The sequence below is a fragment of the Plecotus auritus genome (genome assembly GCF_963455305.1).
Source record: "Plecotus auritus genome assembly, chromosome: 10".
In the NCBI taxonomy this organism is placed as follows: Eukaryota; Metazoa; Chordata; class Mammalia; order Chiroptera; family Vespertilionidae; genus Plecotus; species Plecotus auritus.
The window spans coordinates 59,628,125-59,656,093 of NC_137785.1; the positions used below are offsets into that span (position 1 = coordinate 59,628,125).

General features: G+C 57.5%; 1 protein-coding gene and 1 long non-coding RNA gene across 3 annotated transcripts; one reads left to right on the top strand and one right to left on the bottom strand.

Annotated features, from left to right (window-relative positions):
* Positions 1 to 5,893: 5,893 nt before the first annotated feature.
* LOC308236374 lies at positions 5,894 to 23,142 on the bottom strand. Its single transcript, XR_013959271.1, has 3 exons — positions 22,948 to 23,142; positions 10,630 to 10,774; positions 5,894 to 6,776 (listed from the first exon to the last, which is right to left on the bottom strand). It is a non-coding gene; the product is annotated as an uncharacterized lncRNA (long non-coding RNA).
* A 516-nt stretch (positions 23,143 to 23,658) lies between these two features.
* CBLN1 (cerebellin 1 precursor) lies at positions 23,659 to 27,173 on the top strand. 2 transcript variants are annotated; one of them, XM_080646025.1, is made up of 3 exons: positions 23,659 to 23,957; positions 24,109 to 24,228; positions 25,508 to 27,173. In XM_080646025.1, the coding sequence occupies exons 1-3, from the start codon at positions 23,694 to 23,696 to the stop codon at positions 25,703 to 25,705; spliced, it is 582 nt and encodes a 193-aa protein (XP_080502151.1). In that variant the 5' UTR covers positions 23,659 to 23,693; the 3' UTR covers positions 25,706 to 27,173. The 2 variants fall into 2 exon arrangements, with proteins under 2 accessions (XP_080502151.1, XP_080502150.1); XM_080646024.1 differs by lacking the exon at positions 25,508 to 27,173 and having other exon boundaries at positions 24,109 to 25,228.
* Positions 27,174 to 27,969: the final 796 nt, after the last annotated feature.

Below are 27,969 nucleotides of genomic sequence, written 5' to 3' on the forward strand. Positions count from 1 at the left end.
TCTTATGAAAAATTAATGACTGCTTTCTCGCCGACAGACAAGGGCCTTATTCTGTAGAAGATTAACAAAGAGGCCTCGATGCAGAAGTGAGTCTCACTGTGGGAGGTGCCTCTCTCACCAGCCCGTTTATAACTGGGGGTCAGGGGGGAACACCCCGTTAGTCCAAGGCTGGCAAGTAATAGATGGTGCACAGCCTGGCAAGCACAACAGCCAACACAAAAGGGACGTGGCATGGAAAACAGCCTGTCTCCCCACAGCGGGCTGACCGCCCTCCCCCCCAGCAGGCTGACCGCCCCCAGCAGGCTGACCCCCCCACAGCAGCCTGACCCCCCCAGCAGGCTGTCCACCCCCCGAGCAGGCTGACCCCCTGCAGCGGGCTGACCCCCCAGCAGGCTGACCCCCCAGCAGGCTGAACCCCCCTAGCGGGCTGACCCCCCCTGCAGGCTGACCCCCCCTCAGCAAGCTGACCCCCTGCAGCAGGCTGACCCCCTCCCAGCAGGCTAACCCCCCAGCAGGCTGACCACCCCAGCAGGCTGACCACCCCCAGTGGGCTGAACCCCCCTAGTGGGCTGACCCCCTGCAGCAGGCTCACCCCCTCCCAGCGGGCTGACCCCCCAGCAGGCTGACCACCCCCAGCAGCCCAACCCCCCCCCCAGCAGGCTGACCCCACGCCCTGCCCACTGATCCTTTTTTTCTCGGCAAACCGCGTGGGGAGCTGTGTTCACCAGCCATCATCAGGCAGGCGGGGTTCTGCAGGGGTGGGGGCGCAGGTGAGAGCAGTTAACCGTGTGCAATCGCGAGAACAACACGGAGATGGGGCTTTGAGCGAGGCAGCCGATGCTTAGCAAACACTTCTGAGAGCCTCGCTGGCTGGCGTCGCCCTCGGATGGAGGAGCTGGGGCGGGTGCGGGCGGGCAGCTTGCTTCAAGATGCTTTCCCGAGGGAAGAAGAGGGTGTGCACTGCAGAAATAAAAACATTTTCATCCTCACCCGAGGACGTTTTCCCATTGATCTTTAGAGAGAGTGGAAGAGAGAGGGAAAGACAGGCAGAAACATCGACGTGAGAGAAACACATCGATGGGTTGCCTCCTGCACGTGCCCCCCCGACCAGGACCCGGGCTGGGGAGGAGCCAGCAATGGAGGTACCCTTGATTGGAATCGAACCCAGGACCCTTCTGTCTGCATGCCGCCGCTCTATCCACTGAACCACACCGGCCAGGGTGCAGAAATAAAATATTTCGAGTTCGTATCCTATCCTGTGCACACTCGGTCTTCACGCCGACACCCAGGTGTCGCATGAAAGGGACTCCGGGTGCCACCCCATGCCCCCCACGGGAAAGCCTGCTTTGCTCACCCGTCTCCCTGGCAGCGGAAGGAACGGACGCGGAGGGAGGCGGGGTCAGTTATGAGAGGCTCAGTGGGGGACCAGGTCTCCCCCTCCGCTCTTCTCGCTGTGAACCCAGCTCTCCACGGTCCCCACGCGTGAATCCGGGCCTCCAGACGGCCAGGGACCGTGGTAAGAACGCATCTCATCCTGCGTGATGACAAGGGCCCACCCGCCCGGCCCTAGACGCCCAGGAGCGAGCGCCTCAGTCGCCGTGCGCTTGGCACCGGCTGCCCTTGGCCTTCAGGGAGCTGGCAGGGGGCGGGCGGGGAAGAGGCGGGCACAGGTCCACGCAGATGACTGCCCCGCTGCCTGCGGGAGCGCCGGGTTTGGTAGACGTGGTTCAACGCCACCCCCTTCGGTCTCTGGTGTCTTAATCACTGATTTGCAAGTGTGTGGGGCGGGCAAGCACGGAGCGTGGAGGTTCCGGCGTGCCTGGGGGTCGACAGACGCCGTCCTGCGTGGGCCGGTTTCTCTCAGCGGCGTCTGCATCGCCAGAGGGCACATAAAATGCCCGTTAGACAGAGCGGCGCTATTGGACTTGCGGACACTTTTTTTTTTTATTTTAAAAAAATATATTTTATTGATTTTTTTTTTACAGAGAGGAAGGGAGAGGGATAGAGAGTTAGAAACTTCGATGAGAGAGAAACATTGATCAGCTGCCTCCTGCACACTCCCCACTGGGGATGTGCCCGCAACCAAGGTACATGCCCTTGACCAGAATCGAACCTGGGACCCTTCAGTCCGCAGGCCGATGCTCTATCCACTGAGCCAAACCGGCCAGGGCTGTGTACACTTTTTTTTTTAAAAAAAGATATTTTTATTGATTTCAGAGCAAGGGAGGGAGAGGGAGAGAGAGAAACATCCATGATGAGAGAGAATCTTTGATGGGCTGCCTCCTGTGCGCCCCCTCCTGGGCATCGAGCCCAGAAACCCGGGCCTGGGCCCTGACGGGGACTCGAACCGTGACCTCCTGGTTCATGGGTCGACGCTCAGCCACTGAGCCGCGCGGGCCAGGCTGGCGGACACTTTTCGGAGAGCACTGTGCCGACGACTTTCCCCTCCTTCGCGAGAACCTTGAAATATCTGAGGGACAACGACTGTCAGCCAAACGCTGTCCCCGGGGGCTCTGACGTGTCTTCACTCCAGGGTCACCCGGGCGCCGTGACCCGTACCGTTCTCACCCCATTGTACAGAAAAGGACACTGAGGCACGGAGACCAGGGCGGGGGGCTCGGGCTCTCAGTTACGGGGGCAGAGCTGGGACTCAGAGCGGGCGGCCTGGCTCCTGGCGGCTACGGCCTCTGTCTGAAGAGAGATGTTACGTAACATAATGTTTAAGCATCCGACGTCACCTTCAGCACCGTGACAGGGGCGGGTGCCGCAGCGAGAAAAACCCAAGGGAAGAGCCCCGACTAAGCACTTGCGAAGCGTCTACAGGAGGAGGCAAGATCAATGCCTGCTTCACAATCTCCCGCCAGGGTTTCGCCACTGTCGGCATTTGATGATCAGCTGCCGAAAGATCGTGACCACACCCACCCGCGCTTCACAGCCACATAAAAACGAACGTCCTTCCTTCAGGAAAAATGCTATAAATTCGCACGAGAAGAATATTTTTCTCCCAGCAATGGCCACAAGCCAATAAATCACCACGCCCGGTACATCCGCTTCGATCGCTTTCCCCAGAACGTCACCCATAAAGGGTTAGTAGGATGTGTCACCAGCTAGATGAGCATGAGGGGCGCCTGTTGAGAGCCACTGTCAGAGTCTAACAGGGGTCCTCAAACTTTTTAAACAGGGGGCCAGTTCAGACCGCTGGAGGGCCGGACTATAGTTAAAAAACAACAACTATGAACAAATTCCTATGCGCACTGCGGGCCCAGGACGCGTCGGCTGCTAAGCAGGACAGGCAGCGGCACCCGGCGGGCCGGATAAATGTCCTCGGCGGGCCGTATGTGGCCCGCGGGCCGTCGTTTGAGGACGCCTGGCTAAGAGTTAGAACGCTTACAGGAAAGGCTTACAGACACGTTGCAGATGGGGAGGAGACGGTGGAAACAGATCTCGCACGCGGGCGATTGTGAACCAGAAGTTATCAAGCTCCTGCAGATCAGTAAGACCAACAGCTGGGCAGGAGAAGAGCATGCGTGACGGGTGTAACGACGGATGGACGCCCGGCTGGCGGGGCTCAGCGCTTGTATGTGTTTGTGAGCGTCGGCCCAGGAACCGAAGGGTCGAGGGTTCGATTCCCGGTCAAGGGCACGCACCTGGGTTGCAGGTTCGATCCCTGGCCCTGGCTGGGTTGTGTGCGAGAGGCAACCAATCGATGTGTGTCTCTCACATAGCTGTTTCTCTCTCCCTCTCCCCCCGTCACCTTCGCTGTCTCTAGAAGTCAATGGGAAAAGTATCCTCCAGCGAGGATTGACGAAAGCAAACAGACAAACTCAGTTCCTCAGCCACATGAGGCGCCTGTCAAATGCTGGGGGGGGGGGGGGGGGGGAGGTCATGTGAGGCTGCAGCCTTGGGCAAACTACGGCCTGCGGGCCGGATCCCGCTGTTCTATCCGGTTCTCTTGCTCTCCCCTCCGCTCCTTTCCTTTGAATTTATATTAGTTCACACAAACACTCCATCCATGCTTTTGTTCCGGCCCTCCGGTCCAGTTTAAGAACCCATGGTGGCCCTCGAGTCAAAAAGTTTGCCCACCCCTGGGCTAGAGGCTCCCGTACCAGGCCGCTCCCCCACGCAGCACGTCCTTCATCGCCAAAGCGCACTCGCCCTGCCTTGGCACGCACAGGCTCTGGGCATCTGGAGTCTACAAATGCCAAAGATGGCACCGAGGGATTGACATAGTCACCAGCGTTAGAGTCCTCACGCGAACCTCTAACGAACAGAGAAGCAGACCCTGTTTGGTGAGAAAGCGAGGAGTCAGAATGGTGTGCAGCACTGAAGTCAGGGCCTGGGTGCGAGGAGCTCAGGCGGCCCTGGCCGTGGCCGCTCGTGACGTGGCCCGGGCACAGCCACGCACTGACTGCTGTTGGCTCTCCCAGAGCCCGAGACCCCGTGGTGCGCCCCGCCTGAGGCTCCGAGACCCCGCTGCCTGCGCCTGAGACCAGCAGACTCAGCGCGGCCCCAAAGCCCGTTCTCAGCAGCAGCCGGGAGGCCCTCGCTTGTCCTAATGGGTTTGGGGGGGTACGGGGGGGAGACAGGGATGGGTAGGGACAGGGGTGGGGGGACAAGATTGGGAGGTGGGGGCAAGGTGGGGGACAGGGTGGGGGGACGGGGTGGGGGATGCGGTGGGGAACGGGGGGGGGAGACGGGTGGGGGGACAGGGATGGGGGACAAGATTGGGGGGTGGGGGGACAAGGTGGGGGACGGGGTAGGGAACGGGGGGGAGACAGGGGTGGGGGACAAGGGGGCAGAGGAAGTGGAGGCACGCTCTGTGTGTGCCTCCAGATGGGCATTGAAAATGAGGGTTCTATCCATGTGACTTTGGAGGTACAAGAATGAATCCTCTCCTCGAACCTGAACCCGGGAGCTTCCCTTCGCGTGCTGGGCAGAGGCAGCCGTACCTCCTCGAAGGCAAGGCGGGCCCCGTCGTCGGTGTTCTTTCCCCGGGCGACGGGCTTTGCCCAGCTTCACCACGGGCTGGGGTTCCACGGCAGGAGTCGGGGGGCTGCTCACGTGCACCTGCAGCGTTTAAGGCAGTGTGGCTGGGCGGGCGGGGCGGGGAGCGGCCGGAAACCAGGGGCTGAGCGCACAGACAGGTCGCACGAGCCGCCCTTCCCCCAAGCCTGTGGGGGACAGAATGGACCGGGGGGGCACCTGCTCGCCCCAAATGGTGCAGGTGGTCGAGCCGGGCAGTAGAGCGAGCTAAGCAGCCAGCAAGGGGCCGTGGGATCTGGTCCGCTCAGCCGGGGCGGGCACTCGGAGACACTGACCCGGGGCGGGGAACTCAGCGTGGGAAGTGACAGCCCCGAAGGCGGGAGGGAACGGAACGCAAAGGAACTCATGGTGGCAGGCTGCCCGCGCCTCGTGCTCTGCAGGCCCGTCCTCTGTCCTCCCAAATCCACAGCCCCCTCCAGCGTGCTCTGCAGGCCCGTCCTCTGTCCTCCCAAATCCACGGCCCCCCCCCAGCGTGCGCTGCAGGCCCGTCCTCTGTCCTCCCAAACCCACGGCCCCCTCCAGCGTGCTCTGCGCCCCACAAGCTGACGAGTGAGAACAGCTGGGGGCTCCCCAGCCCTGGCTCCCGGCCGGGGCCGACGGGAGAGGCCGGGCACTCACACCTCCTGTCCCCGCTCCGAGGGCTGGCCCAGGGCTGGCCATGCCTCCCTCCAGGTCTGGTGACTGGCCCCCCTCCCCCTCCAGTCCTGGGGCCCTGCACTGTCCCCTGTGGTGGCCACACACCCTGTCCTCGAACACCCCTCACTCAGTTCTCCAGCCGCCCAACTGGAGCAGCTTTGGGCATTTACTGCTGCGGCGAGCCAGAGAAACCACCACAGGATTCTCTTTTTTTAAAATATATTTTATTCATTTTTTACAGAGAGGAAGGGAGAGGGATAGAGAGCTAGAAACTTCGATGAGAGAGAAACATCCATCAGCTGCCTCCTGCACACCTCCCACTGGGGATGTGCCCGCAACCAAGGCACATGCCCTGGACCGGAATCGAACCCGGGACCCTTCGGTCCGCAGGCCGACGCTCTATCCACTGAGCCAAACCGGTTTCGGCCACCACAGGATCCTCTTGATGAGGGTCTTGCTGGGGTTCCCCTGCCGCGGGAGGTTCAGGGAGGCGGTGAGCCGGGCAGAAGGCCCCGCAGGTAAGGAATGGTGGCCTGAAACCGCTGGGAGCGTCCAAAGAATGAAGCTGCGCTCAGGGGGGATGGAGAGGAGACGAGCAGAGGGTCACGGGGGGGCGGGGGGAGGGGGGGGGTGCGCGTGCAGCTGGGAACGTGAGCCAAGGCCCAGCTGCGCACTGTGTACACGGCCTTCCCTGGCGGGCAGGAGGCCGCTGCCGGGGCCTGGGAGACGGTGCAGAGGGGACGAGGGGAAGGACAGCAGCAGGCCGCCCGAGGGGACCGTGAGAGGCCGTGACCACAGCAGGGGCCATGGGACTGAGGACAGAGAGGGAAGGCAGAGACGCCAGCGAGGGGCTGCCGCCTTGCTGGGTGTGGAGAGCCGGGGAGCAGCCAAGATGGTCTTGAAGTTGCAGCCAGAAACACGGGGTGGGTCCCGGGCAACGTTTCCTACCGACACAGGGAATTCAGCCGGCGGCACAGGCTTGGCGTGGACGGAGAAGTTACCCGCCGTCCTTGCTTAGTGTAAGGATGCCCGGGAATCACTCGATTTCCCTCCTATTCATGGACCGTTCTACTGGCTGTGGGATGGGTCTACTGTAGCTTCATTTATTTGGTTTTATATGTTTTTATTGATTTCAGAGAGGAAGGAAGAGAGAGAGAGAGAGAGAGAGAGAGAGAGAGAAACATCAGTGATGAGAGAGAATCATGGATCGGCTGCCTCCTGCACGCCACCCACTGGGGATGGAGCCTGCAACCCCAGGCCTGTGCCCTGACCGGGAATCGACCATTGACCTCCTGGTTCATAGGTCGACGCTCAACCACTGAGCCACGCCGGCCGGGCATATACTGCGGGCTAAATGCAAGCTGTTTAAATTCTTTCCACACCAACAGTTGTGTTTCTCACCTCGGGGTATAAATGTGACCTGGACCCTCCTTTGTCCTCCACTGGAACCTCCGGGGGGCGGGGGGGGGGTCGCTGGTCCCCAGGAGCAACGCCAGCCCTCTCCCGGGCCCGCCTGCTGTCCGACCTTCTCTGCTCCATTCCCGGCCCCGGTGTCTCCCGCCAAGCGCGATTCTGAGAGCGGACAATGGCCGGCGTGGCTTCCCAGAGCATGCTTTTCACGGAAACGTCCGCACTTCAAGAGCCTGCTGGGCTCTGCCCCGGGGACTCGGGCGCATTCACGGTGGCATTTCGCCTCTGCTGCTGTGGAGCGCGGAGCCTCGCGCTGGCTGCTTGTTAAGAAGTGTGTGGACGTGGGGTGTGGTGACCTCTCAGACTTGGGCTCCTGCCCCTGCGCGCCTGCCTGCGGGAGACGTCCTCCCGGCGACTGCTGTTCACCGAGTAAGTTCTTGGCCGTGCAGAGCCGAGGCCCCGGCCTGGGCCCTGCCCCCTGCGCCACCACCTCCGGGAGCGCAGAGCAGCGGCGGGCGGCGGGTGGCGTGAGAGGTGTTATGTGGACACCACGCACGGGAAACAAGCGCAAAGCCCCTTGCCTTCGCTCCCTTCCGGAACCATCTGAGCCTCAGGTGTAGGATGTCTGTCTACCTGTCCGTCTGTCTGTCTGTCTGTCTGCCTGTCTCTCTATCTATGATGTCATCATCATCGTTCTACTAGACCCGTGGTCGGCAAACTGTGGCTCACGAGCCACATGCGGCTCTTTGGCCCCTTGAGTGTGGCTCTTCCACAAAATACCACGGCCTGGGCGAGTCTATTTTGAAGAGGTGGCGTTAGAAGAAGTTTACGTTTAAAAAATTTGGCTCTCCAAAGAAATTTCATTCTTTGTCCTGTGGATATTTGGCTCTGTGGACGAATGAGTTTGCCGACCGCTGCCCTAGACCATGAGCTCTCTCAGGACAGAATCAGGTTCTGCTCCATATCCCAGTTCACACCTCCTGGCTCAAAAAATGTATTACACAGTCAGGGCCCACGCAAAGTGGGCGGAATTACCAAAGACCTTGTGTGCAGCTATGCGTAACCCATGGGCACAGACAATAGGGTGGTGAAGGCCTGGGATGGGGGGGCAGGGGTGGGCTGGAGAAGGCCGATGGGTGGGGAGAGGGGGGACAGAGGTAATACTTTCAACAGTTTACAATTTTAAAAATAGTAATAATTTAAAAAGAAAATGGAAAGTAGAAGTCTGTTAGAAGAATTGGGGAAAAAAAAGTTGGTGGGGTTACTCCGTAATCTACGGGGAGCGCTCATGGCGAGTGGGAGGGCCCCTCTCAGCCACAGTCACTGGGCGCCCTGAGGCGAGCCTGCCGCGGCCGCCACATCCTGGGAGCATTCCACGCGGACGGAGCGGGAAGACGCGTGGGTAAGAAATATCGCCATCAAACCAGCAGTGTCGTGGAGATTTGTTAAACCGTCACCACGGGGCCACGTGAGCAATCCATTACGAAGGCTGAGCTTCTGAACGAAACCTCACATCGCCGTGAATTTTATGGCGCAGCGGATCCCACGCGTATGCAATGACAGGCGTCCCGCCGTGACGCAGCGCTGTCAGCAGCCGTCCCTGTGGATGAGCCGAGGGGTCTTTCCTTGGGTTCAGCCGACTCAACTGCGTGGCACCGTCATCGGAAGATGATGCCGACGATTAACCTAAACAAGGCAGGCAGAGGACGCACCCACCACGACGATGGGCTCTTATGAGCGACCTATAAAACGCGGCGCGTCACGTGGGTGCTCAGGGCATTGGAAATCCACGCGTGGCCGCTGCGATCCTCCAAGGCCTTGCAGAGGGCGGAGGTCAGAGCGTGCAGGGCGGGCGGCTGGCGTCTGTCTGGGCACGTGGCCTGCCTCTCTTCGCTGCAGGCGCGGTGGGCTAACCCCATTATTAAAAAACGTCTTCAGCGGGCGTGCAGCCGCCCTGAGGCCTCACATTTAGCTCCAGTTATGAGGTTAAATATTTGCTTTGCGTGGTATTTGAATCGCCAGGTCCAGATTTTTTTTTTCTGCTGGGTAACGTCTCCTTCGTAAAGAGGCTGAAACTGGCATATTGACTACAGGACAAAGGTGCCCATTCTCAAAGTCTGTCTGTGAAAACCACGGCTCCCTAGCACACAGCCGGGCGGCAGAGAATCCAGAGGGGAAGCGCCTTCACTGGGTGAAGAAAGACGGCGGAAGGGACGGGGCATGATCTAGGTCTCTTTCATGACCGAACCCTCTGGTTTGAATGTTCGGGTTTGAGACGCTGTTGCTATTCCCTTTCCCCTTCTCCAGGCTGACCACACTCCTAGTTTACAGTCTGTAGCCAAAGAAGACGGAACTTGGTAGCCAAATCAGTATTCAATATTATAAATTAAAATGTTAGAAAGATTATAAACCCAATACACAAGTGTGACCACGCCAACTTGGGTTAAAGAATGTCTACCTACAGCCCCCCACTGGTGTGGCTCAGTGATTGAGGGTCATACCAGGAACCAGGAGGCCACTGGTTCAATTTCCTGGCCAGGGGCACAGGCCCGGGTTGCAGGCTCGATGCCCAGCAGTGGGCGTGCAGGAGGCAGCCGATCCATGATTCTCTCTCATCGAAGTTTCTATCTCTCCTTCTCCTTTCCTCTCTCTCTAAAAATCAATGTTAAAAAAACAACAACCATATTTTTAAAAATGTTTACTTATGCTCTCCCCTCAGGCACATTCATGCCGAGGTTCTAACATAATATGAAAATTAGGCAGATGCATTTTAGGAGCGGGGGGGTGGGGAAAGAGCGAAACAAAACCGTCAGTAAAACCTCACGCATCTCAGGCTCATTAAGTCAGCTTCAATACTTAGTAAGGTCATCAGGTTAAAAGTTTGGGTGTCTGGGTGTCTCTACCCAGAACATGATCTTCGAGGGGCTTCCACGTCTGGATAATCAAGGATCACATGATACTTTGCAAGTTGCTAACCTGGACACAGCACGTGAGGAAAGGCCACAGCCCGCCGTGTCCGGAACCTCAGGGGACGAGCCTGTATTTGCAAGAGGAAGCTCTCCGGGGGAGGGTATAGACCAGGGGTCCTCAAACTTTTTAAACGGGGGGCCAGTTCACTGTCCCTCAGACCGTTGGAGGGCCGGACTATAGTTTAAAAAAAAAAAACTATGAACAAATTCCTATGCGCACTGTGGGCCCGGGACGAGTTGGCTGCTAAGCAGGACAGGCAGCGGCACCCGGCGGGCCAGATCAATGTCCTCGGCGGGCCGTATGTGGCCCATGGGCCGTAGTTTGAGGACCCCTGTTTATAGACACTCCAAGCAGCCAATCGTCTTGCAGCTGTAAAGAGAACCCGGGGGTTGGGGGAGAAGCGGGGAGGATGGAAGTGGGGTGGGCAGGGGCAACAGAGTCAAGGACCTCCTGTTAAGTGATGAGAAAGACACATCCATAACGTATCTCAATAAAATGAGATTTTTAAAAATTTGAAACTTAAATCTTCCAAACGACAGGCGGACGTGAACGCGGCACACGTAAACTCACCGGATCATCAAGCCCCGGCAGTCCCCAACTGGGAGGAGCGGCGAGTACGGTCCGCACGCTCCCACCCTCAGCGTGTTGTCCACAGAGCTGTCAACGGGACAGACTGGTAACCCGTGCGTCAGCTGGTCCAAAGTAAGCATCCTCCCTGGAGTTTAAAAAAAAAAAATTGGATGATGTGAAAACGGAAAAATAAATACCCTTTCGTCGTGGTGGGACCAGGTTTAAGGCCTGTGCGTTTTGCCTTCACTCGGTCAAAGGCTGAAGCCTCGACATGAGCAAGTACCCCAGCCACCCAACCGCATCCGCCTCCTTCCAGAGGGACCACCTGTGTGGGTGCTGGGGGCTGCGCCCTCTGCTCGCCTGTTTCCTCTGCGCATCTTTGTAACAGTGTTTTGAGAAGGGAGGGATCATTATTGTCACGCCAACAGTGTGAGCATCATTAAAAGGTATGGGAAAGCCAAAGTGAGCGCCGATACTGTTTCCTGCAGGAATATACACAGAGTGGCCAGATGATGATGATCTCTGAACGCATAATAATCTGGCCACTCAGTGTCTATCCTATAGAATAAAAGGCTATATACAAATTGTCCCCTCGACCAGGAGTTTGACCAGCAGGCAGGCCGGCCAACTGCCCATGTCCCCTCCCCCTGGCCAGGCTGGCCGGACCCCACCCATGCACGAATTCATGCACTGGGCCTCTAATATACATATATATATACACACTGAGTGGCCAGATGATAATGATCTCTGAACCCATAATCATCTGGCCACTCAGTGTCTATCCTATAGAATAAAAGGCTAATATACAAATTGTCCCCTCAACAAGGAGTTCGACCAGCAGGCAGGCTGGCCAACCGCCCATGTCCCCTCCCCCTGGCCAGGCTGGCCGGACCCCACCCATGCACGAATTCATGCACCGGGCCTCTAATATACATATATATATACACACTGAGTGGCCAGATGATGATGATCTCTAAACGCATAATAATCTGGCCACTCAGTGTCTATCCTATATAATAAAAGGCTAATATACAAATTGTCCCCTCAACAAGGAGTTCGACCAGCAGGCAGGCTGGCCAACTGCCCATGTCCCCTCCCCCTGGCCAGGCTGGCCGGACCCCACCCATGCACGAATTCATGCACTGGGCCTCTAATACACACACACACACACACACACACACACACACACACACACTGAGTGGCCAGATTATTATGCGTTCAGAGATCATCATCATCTGGCCACTCAGTGTATGTGGAACGCTATTTCGGGACACAGGAGCGAGGAGAGAAAAAGGAGAGAGGCCTTTCATCTTTGAAAACATACAGAGGAACCCTCATGCTTCACAGGCGCCAGAAGGTTTCCTATTTAGAGTTCATCGGAGCTAACGCCTAGCGAGAAACACCACACCACCGCCAGGGGGCGCTGTCGCAGGGGGAACAGAGCCGAGGACAGAAAATAGCCCCACCCACCCCTGCCGGCCGGGGGACCTGGGGCTAGTCATCGCCCTCCATCAGCCTGCACGCTGACACCCCCAAACCTGGTGTTATAACACCCCAGAGCCCCAGGTGGACGGGACTGGGCCTTTGCCTGCGAACAGGGGGCTGGGTTTTCAGTAGACAGCGCTCCGCAGTGCGGGCTATTGTTCGGCGTGGCCCATTGTCAGACGCACGGCTCGCTGCTTCTATCCAACCATCCGTTCCTGCTCGGGCTCCTGAGGGTCTTTTCACCGGTGCGTGCTCCAGGAATCGATGGTTTTCCTAATGGGATTAAGCGGGTGCTTTTCTTACACGGGTAACCTTGGGCCCGCCCCACAAAAGGGTGCGTGGAGTAGAGCGATGCGCACCGCAAAGGTTATCCTGACTCCCCAAGATGCCAGGCGTTCACAAAAGGGAGCTCCCTTAGAAACGGGCGCGTTATAGGCGAGGAAAAGAATTCCGCTTCTCATTGCGGATGATTTATTGATGAACGCAGATCACAGCCTGTTCGGGATCGGGAGGCCTCCCACCAGCCCCGCCCGCGCCGTCTGCGGGGTTGAGGACCAGAGAAACGCCTCCATGGTACCAGTGGATGTATGTGGAGTTTAGTATTTTTTTCTTTTTAAAAAAACAAGCAAACAACCTTTTTTTGTTGCAAGTATTATACACACAGGCTTCCTGTCCCCCTCCATTGCATTATGTGGAATTTAAATTTGTTAAAAGGAAATGCTCTTTCAGGCATTTAAAAAAACTGTATTAAAATACAGCGGTGGAAGTTTGGGAGCAGGGGACCCCAAAACTATAAAGAAGGTTAAAAAAAATCCTAATCCTAATCAGAGACAAAAATCAACCACCGGGCTGACCCCCCCCCGGCCCCCCCTCGTCCCCCCCCCCCAGCCCTCTCTCGATGGTTACATTTTATAACTTCTGCGCGCACAGCCTGTAACGGTGCCTCTTGCTTCCTTCCTGTTTAAAACCCAGTGACTTCTAAAGGCCGTTCGCTTGGGAACCGTCTCAAATACGTGGGGAAGTCGTTTCAATGGAAATCATTCAGCGGACGATGGACGTGTAAGAGCCCCCATTTTCCTCGTCTCGTTGCACAGAAACAAACGTTCTCATTTAGAATGAGTGGGAAGAGTCGAAGAACTTGGGCTTCTAGTTAAAAAAAAAAGAAAGAAAGAAAGAAAGGTAGGCCTGTCTAGCAACAGTGCCAGGGGAACAAAGGAACCCACTGCAGGGGGTCACCCCTCATCTCCAGAGCCCGTCTGCCGGACAGCTCAGCCTGGGGCTGCTCAGGGACCTCTCTGAAGCCAGGGCAGAGCTCTGTGAGGTGCCGAGGACACCCCCTCCCCCCCTTGTGGCTGCACCTTGAGCCCCATGCTCCCAAGCCGAGAAGCGAGAAGCGGCTGCTCCCAAATGAAGGAGGGCCTCGTCCCCTCCCCGGAGAGCACGCTGTGTGCCTGGCTCATACACCGAGGAGCTGCTGTCCGTTGTTCTGGGCGCTCCAGAGAGCTCCCTCCATTTCTGGCAATGCTGAGGGCACACCCTCTCCCCCACGCTCACCTCCCACAGGCTGTGCTCTCCTGAGTGGTTGAGCGTCCACCTATGAACCAGGAGGTCAGGGTTCAATTCCCGGTCAGGGCCCAGGCCCAGGTTGTGGGCTCGATCCCCAGCAGGGGGCGTGCAGGAGGCAACCGGTCCTTGATTCTCTCTCATCATTGATGTTTCTCTCTCTCTCTCCCTCGCCCTTCCTCTCTGAAATCAATAAAAATATATATTTTTAGAAAAGGTGAGCTCTCAGCACCGTGGGCCATTTCCAGGGGGGAATGTTCTATCGAGAGAACCAGGGCCCCAGCAAAACACAGACAGTCACTTAGAAGAAGCAGGAGACGAGGGAGGGGGGAGGGAGGACTGGCGGTCGTGTTTACAGTGTCAGAGCCTCCCCGCTGCTCCCCGAGGGGGTGGGGAGGGCTCACTAGTGAGGAGAGACATATAAGCAGTGTCCATGCAGGCACAGGAGTGGGGACCCTGTCACTCTTCCAGGGGTGCACGTGCGGCTGAGCCCCGGCATGGGCTGCCAGGCCCCCAGGCTCCGGCCTGCAGGGCGGAGGGAGGACGGGCTCATGCAGACAACCAGCCTCCAGCACCCAGCGGCCAACCTCACACACACATCAAACTTGCCTCCCAGCGCCTTAACGTGGCATGTCCTGAAAACGAGGAATAATAGTTCAAGGACGTGTTAAGATTTAGTTTCAAAACTTTTCAGAGGGCCCTGACCGGTGTGGCTCAGTGGATAGAGCGTCAGCCTGTGGACTGAAGGGTCCCAGGTTCGATTCCCGGCAAGGGCATGTACCTTGGTTGCGGGCACATCCCTAGTAGGGAGTGTGCAGCAGGCAGCTGATGGATGTTTCTAGCTCTCTCTCCCTCTCCCTCCCCCTCTCTCTTCCTCTCTGTAAAAAATCAATAAAATATATTTAAAAAAAAACTTTTCAGAGGCTTAGAAACCAGCCAGCCCCTCTCCACCGATCATGCACCAATGAGACTGAGGAATTAATTGCTCTCCCCTCCTGCAGCCCTTGACGTTGCTTACATTTAAAAATAGAAATAGCGCCCCCTGTGTGACTCAGTGGATTGAGCATCATCGACCAGTGAACCAGGTGGTCACGGTTCGATTCCCGTTTAGGGCACAGGCCCGGGTTGTGGGCTCCATCCCCAGGAGGGGAAGTGAAGGAGGCAGCCAATCAATGATTCTCTCTCATCATGGATGTTTCTATCTCTCTCCCTCTCCCTTCCTCCCTGAATATATATTTTAAAAAAAGAAATAAAAGTAAGATTAAACATGAAAAATAAAAGTTAAAATGTTGACTATTTTTCTGATTAAATCCCAAGGTAGAAATACAGCTTTTTTCATGTCATTAAAAAAAAGTAGCCAGCCCTAGCCGGTTTGGCTCAATGGATAGAGCGTTGGCCTGCAGACTCAAGGGTCCCAGGTTCGATTCCAGTCAAGGGCATGTACCTTGGTTACGGGCACATCCCCAGTAGGGAGTGTGCAGGAGGCAGCTGATCGATGTTTCTCTCTCATCGATGTTTCTAACTCTCTATCCCTCTCCCTTCCTCTCTGTAAAAAATCAATAAAATATATATATTTTTTAAATAGGAGCTAAAATATATATTTTTTAAATAGTAGCTAATAGGTGTGGGGTATCTCTTTAAGGGTGTTTCAGCAGGAAGAGACTCTGGCTGTCATGACTTTGTGGACCAATGAGTTGGGACGATGGCTGCTGTGGGTGGACAGCCTACTTGTCAAAGCTTACTCTCTAGTTGCTCTGTTTACTAACCAGCCTTTAACCCTGCTTTGGTAGGTGTGAAAGGGACAGTTAACCTGAATGGATAGCTAAGAGGATTCCATCCTAACTACCTATATATTGAAATATATTATGACTTGCTTTCGATCTGCTATTTTAAAGTCTGAAACAACCTATTTTATAGAATAACAATGAAATCCTTATTTGTTGAGAACATGCACAGATGGAAGTTTGCAAGCTTAAAAATTGAATAGCAGTAATTGTCCTGCTTTTCCAACCATAAAACCACATTTTGGTAAGGTTTTCATATTTCTTTAAAAAAACACTCAAAATAGCTTTATGAGTTCACAAAATAATATTGTATTTTCTCAAGGTATTAACATGTCCTTGTACTGCCAGCATAGAGGATGGAACTTACTGGAGATTTAACATTTGCTACTTTAAAAAAATGCTTCTTTAATATTTTCACTTCAATATTCAGAAAACAGTATAATTACACTTATGGGTACTTAATTTTTAAAGCTAATGATGAACGGTTCTCTTTGAAATATAGCACAGCTTTGGCAATGTCATGCAGCTAATCTGAATTTGTAATAAGTGGGGGTTTAATTCACAGGGATTTTTTTCCCCTGTGGTACCACCAATGATTAAAACAACTTACGGTTCCACAGAGGATACATGTATCCAGTCCTCCAGTCCTCGGGTTCTGAAGGGGAAGCAAGATTGTGTGTGGATACAGTGTATCACTGAGGCCCGGGAGGAAAGGAAGCAAACGCCAAAGCTCCAATGGACAGATGCTAATGAAGGGACAACTGACAGAGGTGTGGGCAGGGCGGGGCGGGGGGGGGGATCCACACCAGAGGCTGGGGACCCAGCGGTTGGCAAACCTCCCACCAGGCTGAGGACACAAAGGGAAGAAGGGCTGTTACTGGAGTGAGATCTGGAGCCCAGGGAGGAGGAGGCTCCGGCAGGAGCTTCAGTCCTGAAAGTGGGGGGGGGGGGGGGGGTGGCACTGCCAGCTTTGTCAGGGAGCCTGCTCCACGCCAGCTGCACTGAGAGAGCAGGAAGGCGTACCCCATCCCTTTCTCCTCCCTCTCTGACCCGGGCACGTGGAAGGGACCAGGCTCCAGAGGTAAGAATGTGGGTGCGGAAGGCAGAGGATGGCTCAGGGGCGGGAATGTGAGCGTCAGGGCCCTCAGTCGCCTTGCTGTCCCCGAGGCCCGAGGCAGGGGCAGGACCAAGCAGGCACCGCTCCCCACCCTCCAACACCTCTACCAGAAAATGTCATTTGGGGGTTGTCCCGCTTAGGAAATTAAAAAAAAATAAAAAATCCCCAAACCTTTTTCTCTTCTGTGTTTTCCCCCTCAAGTTCCACGTAAAGTCTCCCTTCCACTGACTTCCCGGCTCCACAGAAGCTGGGGTGCAGCCGCCCTGCGGGCAGCTCAGCGCTGTGGGGAGCTTCAAGCAGCATCACCAGACCGCACCCCGAAATGCCCCTCGGGTCCCTCTCGAGGCTGGCCACAGCGCCCAGCAACCGTGAAGGTGGGGGGGGGGGCGGGGCAACAACACCCACCGTTTCTCTTGAGAAACAGCCAACGCCCTTGAAGCTTAGACGGAAGCATCCGGCTGACGGTCCTCGCGCCTGCGTGGTGTGCAGGTGTGCGCGGTTTCCAGCACCGTCTGAGCAGAAGGCAACCGTGAACGCATCCGGGGGGTGAGAAAGCCCCACGCGCGAGTGGAGGCGGGACCGCCCCCGGGGCCAGAGGCGTCTGCAGGGGAAGTCCTGGCCGCACGCAGGGTCCCGCGTGGGCCGTCGTCATGGCAGCAGCTCCGGGCCCAGGACGGCGTCTTGCACTTTGCAGGCCCTCGGTACACCATGGCTGAGTCGGCCAAACCTTGGCTGGTCCCCACAAGCCGCCACCCCAAAGCACACACATCATTGCGCGCTGGGAAAATTCCAGCAAGTGTTTGGAGTGGATCTATGTGGTTTTTTTTCCCTCGAGAGCAGCTCTGTAGGGCTGTTATGGGTGTTTTTTTTTTCCCTTTGACCTTAATGTCATCGACTTGAATAACAGCTTCATACAACATGTCTACCGTCATGCACCACAGCAGGCGCAGGCGTGGATTTAAAAGTGGGCCGGGACCTCTCAACGCTGAAGACGTCTAGTCTCTCCCGCTGAGCACAGGCTAAGGAAACGCTCCATTTGGCGTTCAGAGAAGAACTAGAGACATGTTGAATATACAGAACAAGATTTTTTGTTGTTGTTGGAAGAATTAAAATGTTTACCAAAACCAGGCCTTCACTCAAAAGTAACCCTGCCTTTTCCTGTATTTAATAAAAGTGCCCCATGACAAAGTTAATTTTATAACGTACTTGGAACACTTTAACAGCAACAATGTTGGATGGCCCTAACCCAGGAGTGGGCAAACTTTTTGACTGGAGGGCCACAATGGGTTCTTAAACTGGACCGGAGGGCCGGAACAAAAGCATGGATGGAGTGTTTGTGTGAACTAATATAAATTCAAAGTAAAGGAGCGGAGGGGAGAGCAAGAGAACAGGATAGAACAGCCGGATACGGCCCGCGGGCTGTAGTTTGCCCACAGCTGCTAACCGGTTTGGCTCTGTGAATAGAGCATCGGCCTGCAGACGGAAGGGTCCCGGGTTCAATTCCGGTCGAGGGCATGTACCTTGGTTGCGGGCACATCCCCAGTGGGAGGTGTGCAGGAGGCAGCTGATCGATGTTCCTAACTCTCTATCCCTCTCCCTTCCTCTCTGTAAAAAATCAATGAAATATATTTTTAAAAATGTTGTATGAAAATGAATCTGAGTAGAAAAAGCACAACTTCAGCACTGAGGCTTTGGTGAAAGTTAAATTATTTCATACTTTGCACAACTTAGAATCATTCCCAGATGTGATCATCTAGACCAGTGGTCGGCAAACTCATTAGTCAACAGAGTCAAATATCAACAGTACAACGATTGAAATTTCTTTGGAGAGCCACATTTTTTAAACGTAAACTTCTTCTAACGCCACTTCTTCAAAATAGACTCGCCCAGGCCGTGGTATTTTGTGGAAGAGCCACACTCAAGGGGCCAAAGAGCCGAATGTGGCTCGCGAGCCACCGTTTGCCGACCACTGATCTAGACCCAATCGTTAATTGGCCCTTGAAATCCTAAATTTAACACTCTTCAGAACAGCACAGCCTCCCTCTCCTGCTTTATGAGCAAATGAACGAAAAACTAGGGAATGGTACTGTCTGGGGGCTTTGAACCAAGACTAAAAAGGGATGAAATACTGTTTGATGCACATGAACATTAGAGAATCCATTTTGAGTTAATAAAAGAATGAGTTTGCTTCATCTCCTGGGACAAAATATTCCCCTTTTCCCAAAAATGTTCTCTCATTCCCACAATAGGGACGCTTGCTCCTTCCCTAGGGGGTGGGGCCTGAGGGTGGGGCTTCCGTGAATAGAAGTCACCCCCACTTCCCCAGCTGCCTGGTGCTGGGAGATTGGAAATGCATGGGGGGGGGGGGACTTTTGACCTCATCACACACAGGGCTGCAGAGACAGCAGGGAGAGGCTGTAAGAGCGACAGGAGAGATGCATTATTTGCGATCTCGTCGCTCCCGAAATCTCTCTAACGCATTAGGGGCGCCATGGATTTATCACACCCCCCCACTACTTCAAGAGCCCCGACGCCTTCGCAAGGCAAACCCCGCAGTCTTCCACTGCGGAAACGGCGCACTCGCTCCTTCGGTGTTTCACACTTTCTCACATTTTCACTTGTTTCCATTAATCGATGAATCATGAGGAATTTTGGGCACCTAGCCACAAAGAAATAACATTTTTGCCTTTCTAGGGACAGAGAAAAAAAAAGAGAGAGAGAGAAAGAAAGAAAAGAAAGAAAGAAAAATAATCAATTCAAACAAAAAGAAAAAAAAGCTCTCTTTCATTGTTTTTACAAAGTAAAGAACCCCTTTGGAATAGAATGCTACACTGTTACAATTCCTTAGTTATTGATACTTATCTGGTTCTACCATGCTACACTGTTACAATTCCTTAGTTATTGATACTTACCTGGTTCTACCACGCTACACTGTTACAATTCCTTAGTTATTGATACTTACCTGGTTCTACCATGCTACACTGTTACAATTCCTTAGTTATTGATACTTACCTGGTTCTACCACAGGAAGTGCATTCAGAGTTGGAAGCTAACCCTTAGGTGACAGCAATGTGGTGAGTGTCTGACCTCATGTGTGGCTGAGGTCTGGATGCCGCGGAAAGACCCGGATACACACACGCCTGTAGCTCTGGCGACTGCATGGGGGAACCTCCGCAGTGACCTGTGTGAGCAGGACGAGAGCAGACGTGCTGTTCCCGCCTGCCCGGTGTCCCTTCTCTGCTGTCCCTCGGGATGAGTCCCCGAGTCTGGTTGGGGTGCAGCCAACACCAGAGCCCTGTCCAGAGGAAGACGCCTGGACCCACGCCCAGTGGGCAGGACTTGTTCGGAGAGGGAGGAGAGCCTGAGGCTGCCCTGGAAGAACTACCCGAAGACCTTTTTATTTTCAGTCCTCGCCGAAGGATATTTTCCCATTGATTTTTAGAGAGAGTGGAAGGGAGGGGGAGACACAGAGAGAGACACATTGATTGGATGCCTCCTGCACATGCCCCAACGGGGCCAAGGCCTGAGCCTGCAACCCAGGTCTGTGCCCTTGACCAGAATCGAACCCGGGACCCTTCCGTCCACGGGCTGACGCTCTATCCACTGAGCCAAACCGGCTAGGGCCACCCTGAGACTTTTGTGCACATACTGAGGGGAAAAATAAAGCTCTTGTTTTCCAGCTAGAAGTCAGCTGGCCGTCGCTTCTAGGAGCCATTCTAGGAGCCGTCCTATGGAAACAAGTCGCTTGAAAAGGAAGCCAAAACGGGGACGCAGACCCTATAACCTCGGCGGGGGGCTCCGGCCACCCCTTCCCTGCAAGACCCCGCCCAAGGGCGCTCCTCAAGAAGCCCGTCTGAGCTGCTCGGCTCACTTGCAGCGGAAGGAAGCCCGAGTCAACGTGTCAACACTGAGAATGAGCAGACTGCCTTTAGGGTTCCGAAGGGTGTACCTCCTCGTGCGCCTCAAGTCGCTGGCACCTCCCAGCTCAGGAGAGCACACGGCCGTCACCATTCAGCTGGCGTCTGTTATTGTTTGAACACCTCCCAGCGGAAGAGGGATGAAGCGTGCCAAGGGGGCGAGCCACCCGAAATGTGGTGGCTGGGAGGCAGCCCCCTCCACGGAGGAAAGCGGAGACTACAGACCTCAGGGCGCCCACTAGACACTCCCCCCCGCCCCCCTCCCACCCCCCCGCAAATGAAAGAAGGTGCGAGAGTCCAGGCGGGCCAGGAGGCGAGCCGGGGACAGCCCCAGAGGATAAGCGAGGAGGCTCTTGGAAGAGCCCAGGTCAGGGAGGAGGAACCTCAAACAAGAGGGCCTCTACGAATGGCTCAAACCCCAGGACACAGAGATGCCTGCGGGCCAGTTGGATGTGCGGGGTCCCTAGGGTGGCGCAGCTGCTGCCACTGAGACAGGGAAAGAGTTGGGGAGGCCGGGGAGGAGACCAAGTCCGGCCAGTTCACCCCGCCTGCAGGACATGGAAGCAGAGCCCTCGGAAGGAAGGACGGAGGGACGGAAGGACGGAAGGATGGAAGGACGGAAGGACGGAAGGACGGAAGGACGGAAGGACGGAAGGATGGAAGGACGGGTCCGGCTGCGGCGAGGCCGAGACTGGAATGCGGGGTGAAGGACACCGGCATCCACATGGCAGTTCAGGCGTGGGCACTGCCCTCCGGAGCCCCACGTGAGGAGCAGAGGAGGGGCTGGCCACCCCCCCCCACCCACTGGGAACCTCAGGCCTGCAGGGGGCTCGGGGAAAGCAGGCCTTCCCCCAGCCAGGGGGCAGCGCTGTAAATACTGGCAGACAGACGGTGCAGGGCCGAGAGCAGGCGCCCGCTACCTGGTGTCTGCGGGACCGCCGGGTGACAGGTGCTGGCAGTGTCATTATTGAGCCTTCACCTCTTAAATTAGCTCGTGCTCCCACAGGAGGGGTCAGCGCGCTGGCAGCGGCTTGCTTTCAAGGAGAAGAGTTGAAAAATATCTTCCTGTCGTTTTAACTTAACTAAGATTCCTGCCGGCGCCCCGCCCCGCCCCTTCCCTGTGTCCTGGGTGATCCCAGTGACCCCTGCCGGCCTCCGAAGGGAGGTGGGGTCAGAGATACCCCCCTGCCCCGCCCCCAGGTAACTCTTTAGAGACCCGTCAGTGTCGCCACGTGACAAAAGAGATGGAGAGCGGGAAGGCGGGGCTGCGGGCGATACCGGGGCGGGCCTCAGGCTTGGGGGAGGGCGTGCCCCCGGGGGCGGCAGAGGCGGTGCAGTCATCCCCCGCCCCACCTCTCCCCGGGTCCCCAGGCTCGCGTCTGGCCGCCGCCAGTTGCACGGCTGGTCTGGCTCGGCTGGGCACGCAGGTTCAAGGTCGCCCGGCCGTGACCCGAGCGCCAGGTGCCCAGGTGGGCGGCATCCCGAGCCGCCTCTGGACTTGCCTCTCCTGCCTCCGCCCACTGAGCTGCCTGCGATCACCCTTCCAGGTCCCCGTCTGCCCGCACCCCAGGCTGCCTCTTCCCTCTCCGCAGCCCCCCTCTCCTTCCACTCAGCAAAGCTGTATTTTCACATTCAGGTGTGTGTGTGTGTGTGTGTGTGTGTGTGTGTGTGTGTGTGTGTGTGTGTGTGTGTGTAAAGTTCCAAGTCAACGCCTGACGCGAACATTCATTTAGGGTCAAAATGACTGTTGAAAAGGCGCCTATAAATCACAAGATTTGGGGGTCTGCACTAAAGGCAATGATGCGCAGGCGCCGTGGATGAGCGTCGCTATAAAGGTGCACAGTGAATAAAAAGTGAGGATGCCAAGTATGCGCTTTTACCGCAAGAGAACACGGCATCCGGCAAAAGCCCGCGTGCCCCGCCCGTGCGCTAGCTCCTGCCTGGAGCGCTGAGCTGCAGGAGGCATCGGGCAAGGCCTCGGATGTTGCTCACCTGCGCCCTCTGTGCCTGCCCCAGGGCCTGGCACTGGTACCTGTTCAATGATGCAGCCTTAATAAAAGCACTAACGAAGGAATGAACGCACGCTTGACCTCTATGGCTCGCAGAGCAGTCTCTTCGAGTGGCGGACAAGGGCGGCGGGTCCAGCGCCAACCTTCGTGGCCGCGGGCCGTGTAAGGTGAGCTGGGAGACACAGGCCTCGAGTCCCGGCCCAGCCGGCTCCCCGGCTGCAGCACGTGCACCTCCCCGAGGCCACCGCGCACGCCCCGCCCCGCCCCGCCCCGCCGCGCATGCACGCGCCCTGCAGTAGGCAGCCCGACCAGCCCACAAGCCTGCTGCCCCTTGCGCCCGCGCCCGCTGGGGGGCGCTCCCCTCTCACCCCTCGCGCCTTCACTGCGGATGCCGCACGTCCCCTGCGATTCTACTCCCTACTCAGGACGCGCGCGCCTCCTACCTGCGGACGGAAGAGGGAGGCGGGCGGAAGGGTTGAGGGGGCTGAACAAGACGGTGGCAGGAGACAGCAGGCGAGAGAGCGAGCTGCCGCGGAGGACGGTTCGGGTGCGCGCGCGCGCTCCCGGCCTCGCTCCCTCCGTCGTCTCCAAGCCAGAGCCCAACCCCGCTGCCGCGCGCCGCCCGCCTCGCCCAGCCTAATAACAACGGCGCCCGGGGTCAGGTGGCCGCGCGCGGACAACGCCGCCATTGGCCCGGCGGGGAGCGCGGAGCTCCCGGATTGGTCGGGAGGCGGAGCCTCGGCCGGGCGGGGGCGGGGCTGTAGAGGGAGGCGGGCGGGGAAGCGGAGGGGGCGGGGCCAGGCCGCGGTCCGCGCCTTTGTGCCTGGCGCGCGCTCTCCGCCGCTCCGGCTGCAGCGCCGGCTGCATCGATAATTCAGAGCGGCGGCGGCGGTGCCAGAGGCGGGTGCGGGCAGGAGGCGGCGGAAGCAGCGGGGACCGAGAGGTAGCGGCTATGCATCCAAGTGCGGCTGGACAGCCGCGGCTCCCCTGAGGCCCCGGCGGGGCTCCGGGAGCATCGCGCGGGGGGCACGGCTGTTCAGGAGTGCAAGGAAGAGCAGGAGTGTCCAGAGCGGCTTCGGCGGAGCTGCGCACGGAGCTGAGGAGGGGGCTCCAGAGCGGGGCTGGGGCGGGGGGGCGGCTGGCGCAGGCGGCCCCCGGGGTGGGGGGCGGGGTGGGCGCCGCCGCCGCGATGCTGGGTGTCGTGGAGCTACTGCTGCTCGGGGCGGTGTGGCTGGCGGGCCCGGCCCGGGGGCAGAATGAGACGGAACCCATCGTGCTGGAGGGCAAGTGCCTGGTGGTGTGCGACTCCAACCCTACGTCCGATCCCACGGGCACAGCGCTGGGCATCTCTGTGCGCTCGGGCAGCGCCAAGGTGGCCTTTTCTGCCATCAGAAGCACCAACCACGAGCCCTCCGAGATGAGTAATCGCACCATGATCATCTACTTCGACCAGGTGAGCACTACGCCTAGCCTGGACTGGTAGGGGGTGGGGAGGGGGAGGCGGAAGGTAGGTGCCCATATCCCCCAAGGTCTCTGCGGAGGCGCGTTGGCAGAGTTCGGATTGACTCTTGCCTGCTCCCCTCCGCCCCCCCATCTCGTTATAGGTACTAGTGAACATCGGGAACAACTTTGATTCAGAACGGAGCACTTTCATCGCCCCGCGCAAAGGGATCTACAGTTTTAACTTCCACGTGGTAAAAGTCTACAACAGACAGACCATCCAGGTCAGCCGCCGCCTCTGGGCCAGGCCCGGCCCGGGTAGGGGGCTGCTAGCCGCGGGAGTGAGCGGCCGCGTGGGAGTGGGGGATAAGAGGAGCGGCTGCGCGGCCCGTCCGGCTGAGGAGCAGGGCCTCTTGCTTCTGCGGCTTGGGCTGCCCCTTGCTTCTCCCGTCTTTGGCTCTTGGAACCTAATTCCCTCCCCAAAGACAGAGGTTCCCTCCTCCGGCCTTCCGAGCCCTCCAAAGAGGCTCTCTCGCGCTTTCCTCTGAGGCTGCAGGGATTTCCCGCAGAGATGGCTTTAGCCTCACACCCGCTTCCATCAGAATTCCCTATCCCGCAGCCTTCAGCACCACGGACAGTACCCGACCCCTAGTTCCGGCCCCGAAGCCTGCAAGACGCTGGTGCGCTAGCTTTGCGCACAGCGCCCAGGTGGGCTCAGGCGTTGCTTTTCGTACCGGGTCCGGGTCTGTGAACTAGCGGCGCGGAGCCCGAGCGGGTGAAGGGTGGAGAAGGAAGGGAAGGGGCCTCGTGCCACTCCCTCCCGGCTCCAGTTTTGTCCCAGCCCCCTCTCGCTGGCTCCCCGGGTTCTCGGAGGTGTCTAGGTTTCCTTTGGGGTGAGACGGGTATGGAATGCGCGGTTGCGAAAAGGGGGCGCGCGGGGCCCATTAGCTGCCGACGCCACCGCAAGGACAAAACCAGGCGGCAGGTGCGGGGGAGCGGCCGGAGCTGGACAGGAACTGAGCCTGGGTTTTGGGGATGGAGCGCGGAATGCAGCTCTGCGCGAGATTTCTCTTTAGTCCGAAGCCTCGCCCGGCTCCTCCCCGGCTCCTCTGTGTCCGGCCAGGCCGCTAGGAGCTGGAGGAGCCGGGGTTTGTGTGTGTTTGTTTTCCCAGAAGCACCAAGAGCGGGGTTGTCTGAGTTTCAATTTGAGCCTTGGGGGTGGGGTTGAGGGGGGAGGGGACTAAGGTGTCAGGGCGCTTGAGCCACCTATGGATCCCTCAAATTGGATTTAAAAAAAGAAAAAGCGCCCTCAGGATGCGATGGGCGAATGAAGGTGACTCCGGTGAGGGGCAGACCCATCCTCTCATCTAGATGGGCGCCTTTTGTCCCCACTGGACCCTCGGCAGTAACCTGCAAAGCCCCTTTGCTACCCCCCCCCCCCCCCCCGCCTCCCTCCCGCTTCCAGGCCTTTAAGGCTGTTAGCTCAGCGCGCAGGTCCCGTCTCTGCTGCCGCTTGGGTACCATCTTGGCTGCAACTCTGAAGCGAGCCTTTCTCTCTCGCAGGTGAGCCTTATGCTAAACGGGTGGCCGGTGATCTCAGCTTTCGCCGGTGACCAGGACGTGACCCGGGAGGCCGCCAGCAACGGGGTCCTAATCCAGATGGAGAAAGGCGACCGAGCCTACCTCAAGCTGGAGCGGGGGAACTTGATGGGCGGCTGGAAGTACTCGACCTTCTCCGGATTCCTCGTGTTTCCCCTCTGACTGCCTCGTCTCCGGAACAGGAGGCCGGGAGCGGGCCGAGGCAGGAGGGGTGGGGGTGGGGGGGATGAGCAGGAGGCTGACATGTGAAGGACTCGAAACTTCCCCCACCACCTAACGCAACTGTATCCTGTGTGAAAGGCGCGCGCAGGCGGCCCGCGGAGGCGGTGGGACGACTGTGTCCGGTTACTCATTTGGAGAAGTAGATCCCAGTTAGCTCTGCGCACTCCCCTTTCCAAAAATAAGCTGCCTCCCGCTTCCAGTTGCAGTAACGGAGGAAGAGAGACCGCCTCGTCATTGGTCCTCACCCCACCCTGTCCCCGTTCCCCACGAGTTACAGAAAAGAAACTTTGTATTTCACTGTAGAACGTGAAATGCCTTCCCTCCCGGGTCCCCTGCTGAAATCCAATAACGCCCCTCCCCCATTTTAGTCGACAGGGGGTAAGTTTGTATTTTTATTTTGTGACGGAGGAGGTGGTTTTTAATTTGGCGGGTACTGCTCTCCTTACAACACCACTCAAGAGTCCATTGGCTGAAGATACTTGGTCCGCGGCTGCTGCTTAGCAGAGAATGGACTCACCTGGGTGGTGACTGGTTTAAAAAATAATATATATATATAAATATATATCATTTGTACACGAAGGACTTCCCAGTGGACACTGGCTGTGTTTCCGTATTTCTATGTCCCCATTCGGAGTGATGGTGAACCCCAAGGCTGCTTGATATTCTGACGCTTGTCGAACCCCTGGTGTTCTGTGGCTCCACTAACCGACGCCGGGAGCTTCCTCCCGGCCCTTCCTCGTCCGTCCTCTGTAACATACGTGTGAATAGCCAAGAGTTGAATTTGCTTTCATCCAATAAAGTTGAAGCGGGACTTTTATTTTTCTGACACCGCTTCCTAAACTCCGCATCTCCCCCAGCTGCGAGGTTGGAGGGTCGGCGTGCAGAAGGGCGAGGCTCCGAGCGCGTGGGAGACCGGCGAGCCTGCGGCCCTGGAACCAGGAGGGCTACTGCGCACAGCCGCCCAAGCGCGCACCTCCCCGCACCAGGCCTGGGGCCAGCCCTGCACTCGCCTGCGTTCCCTGCTTTGGCGCAAACGGAAGAGATGTGACCGAAATCTTACTAGGCCAGGCGGGGCTGTCGGCCGGGAAGCAAAGTTGGGGTTTTTCGAAGTCCACGTGCATTGGGAATAATGCGAATCGCTGGAGCTGGTACAGGCTGCGCGGAGGGGCGCGCGCTTCCCAAGCCTTTGCCCCCGGGCGTCTCCCCGCCCCCGCCGTGCGCTCCTGGTCTCCCCCAGCAGCATTTCCTTACCGCCGCTCTCAGTCCAGGGCCTGCCCTCCATACCGCCCGGCGCCCAGGACTGGCCCTCATCACGGGGCTTTTGATCGAGAGGTTCCTTTAGGAGTTTTGATTGTACGAACATAATGTGAAAGCAACATTGAAATAAACGACGTCGTTTTAAATCTGGAAGTCTGGCCCAGTCGCTTTGGCAATGGGGAGGTTGCGCGGGCCCGGGAAAGCGGGTGGGTGGGCGGGCGACTGCGGGCCTCCGGGCGGAGCCCTGGCCTGGATGGCCCCTCCGGCTCTGGACCTTTTACAAGTTGTTTTTTTGTTTTTCCTCCGGCCCGAGATTCGGGGAGGAATTGAATTAGCTCCTGGAGGCTGGGAAGAAGGGGCAATTATGGCCTAATAAGCAACATATCGCAGGATTGAGAGATTCGCCCAGCAAGCGGCCTTCCTGGAGTCTCCTCCGCTAGTAGTCAGGGCGCATCCCGCATCCCCAGCGGGCGCTCTGCCGCCCCAGCGCCCAGGCCCAGGGAGCGGGGTGGGTAGGGGCCTGGGAAGTGAGCCATGGACTGGAGTGCTTTTTCTCTTCCCGCCTCGCAGTTCTCCTCCCCGCAGGTCAGCCCCCAGGGAAGCGGAGGTGAGGTGGAGTAGGAACCCTGGAGGGCTTCGTGTTCAAAAGCGCACAACGGGATTCTTTTTAGAGACGCTCAAAAATGTTCTCCCCGCATTCCTGGGTTGGGAGGAGAGATCGGCAGAGGAACTAGCTAGACCCAGACCCAACCAACCGCTCTGCCCTTGCAAAGCCAGGTTCCCTCCCTCTGGGCGCCCAGGTACTCCCCGTGGAGGAGGGGCAGCAGCCGCCCAGGAAGCTGTGCCAGAGGAAGCTGTGCCAGATGCGCATGGAGCTCAGAGGCTGCCTGTGGGTGGTCACCCCTCTTCCTGAGGAGGGGACCATCCGGGGGTCCAGGCGGTGGGAC

Coding starts and splice junctions, on each gene's coding strand:
- CBLN1 (XM_080646024.1), top strand. CDS start 23,694: ATGCTGGGTGTCGTGGAGCTACTGCTGCTCGGGGCGGTGTGGCTGGCG. Junction 23,958..24,108: donor TGATCATCTACTTCGACCAG/GTGAGCACTACG, acceptor ATCTCGTTATAG/GTACTAGTGAACATCGGGAA.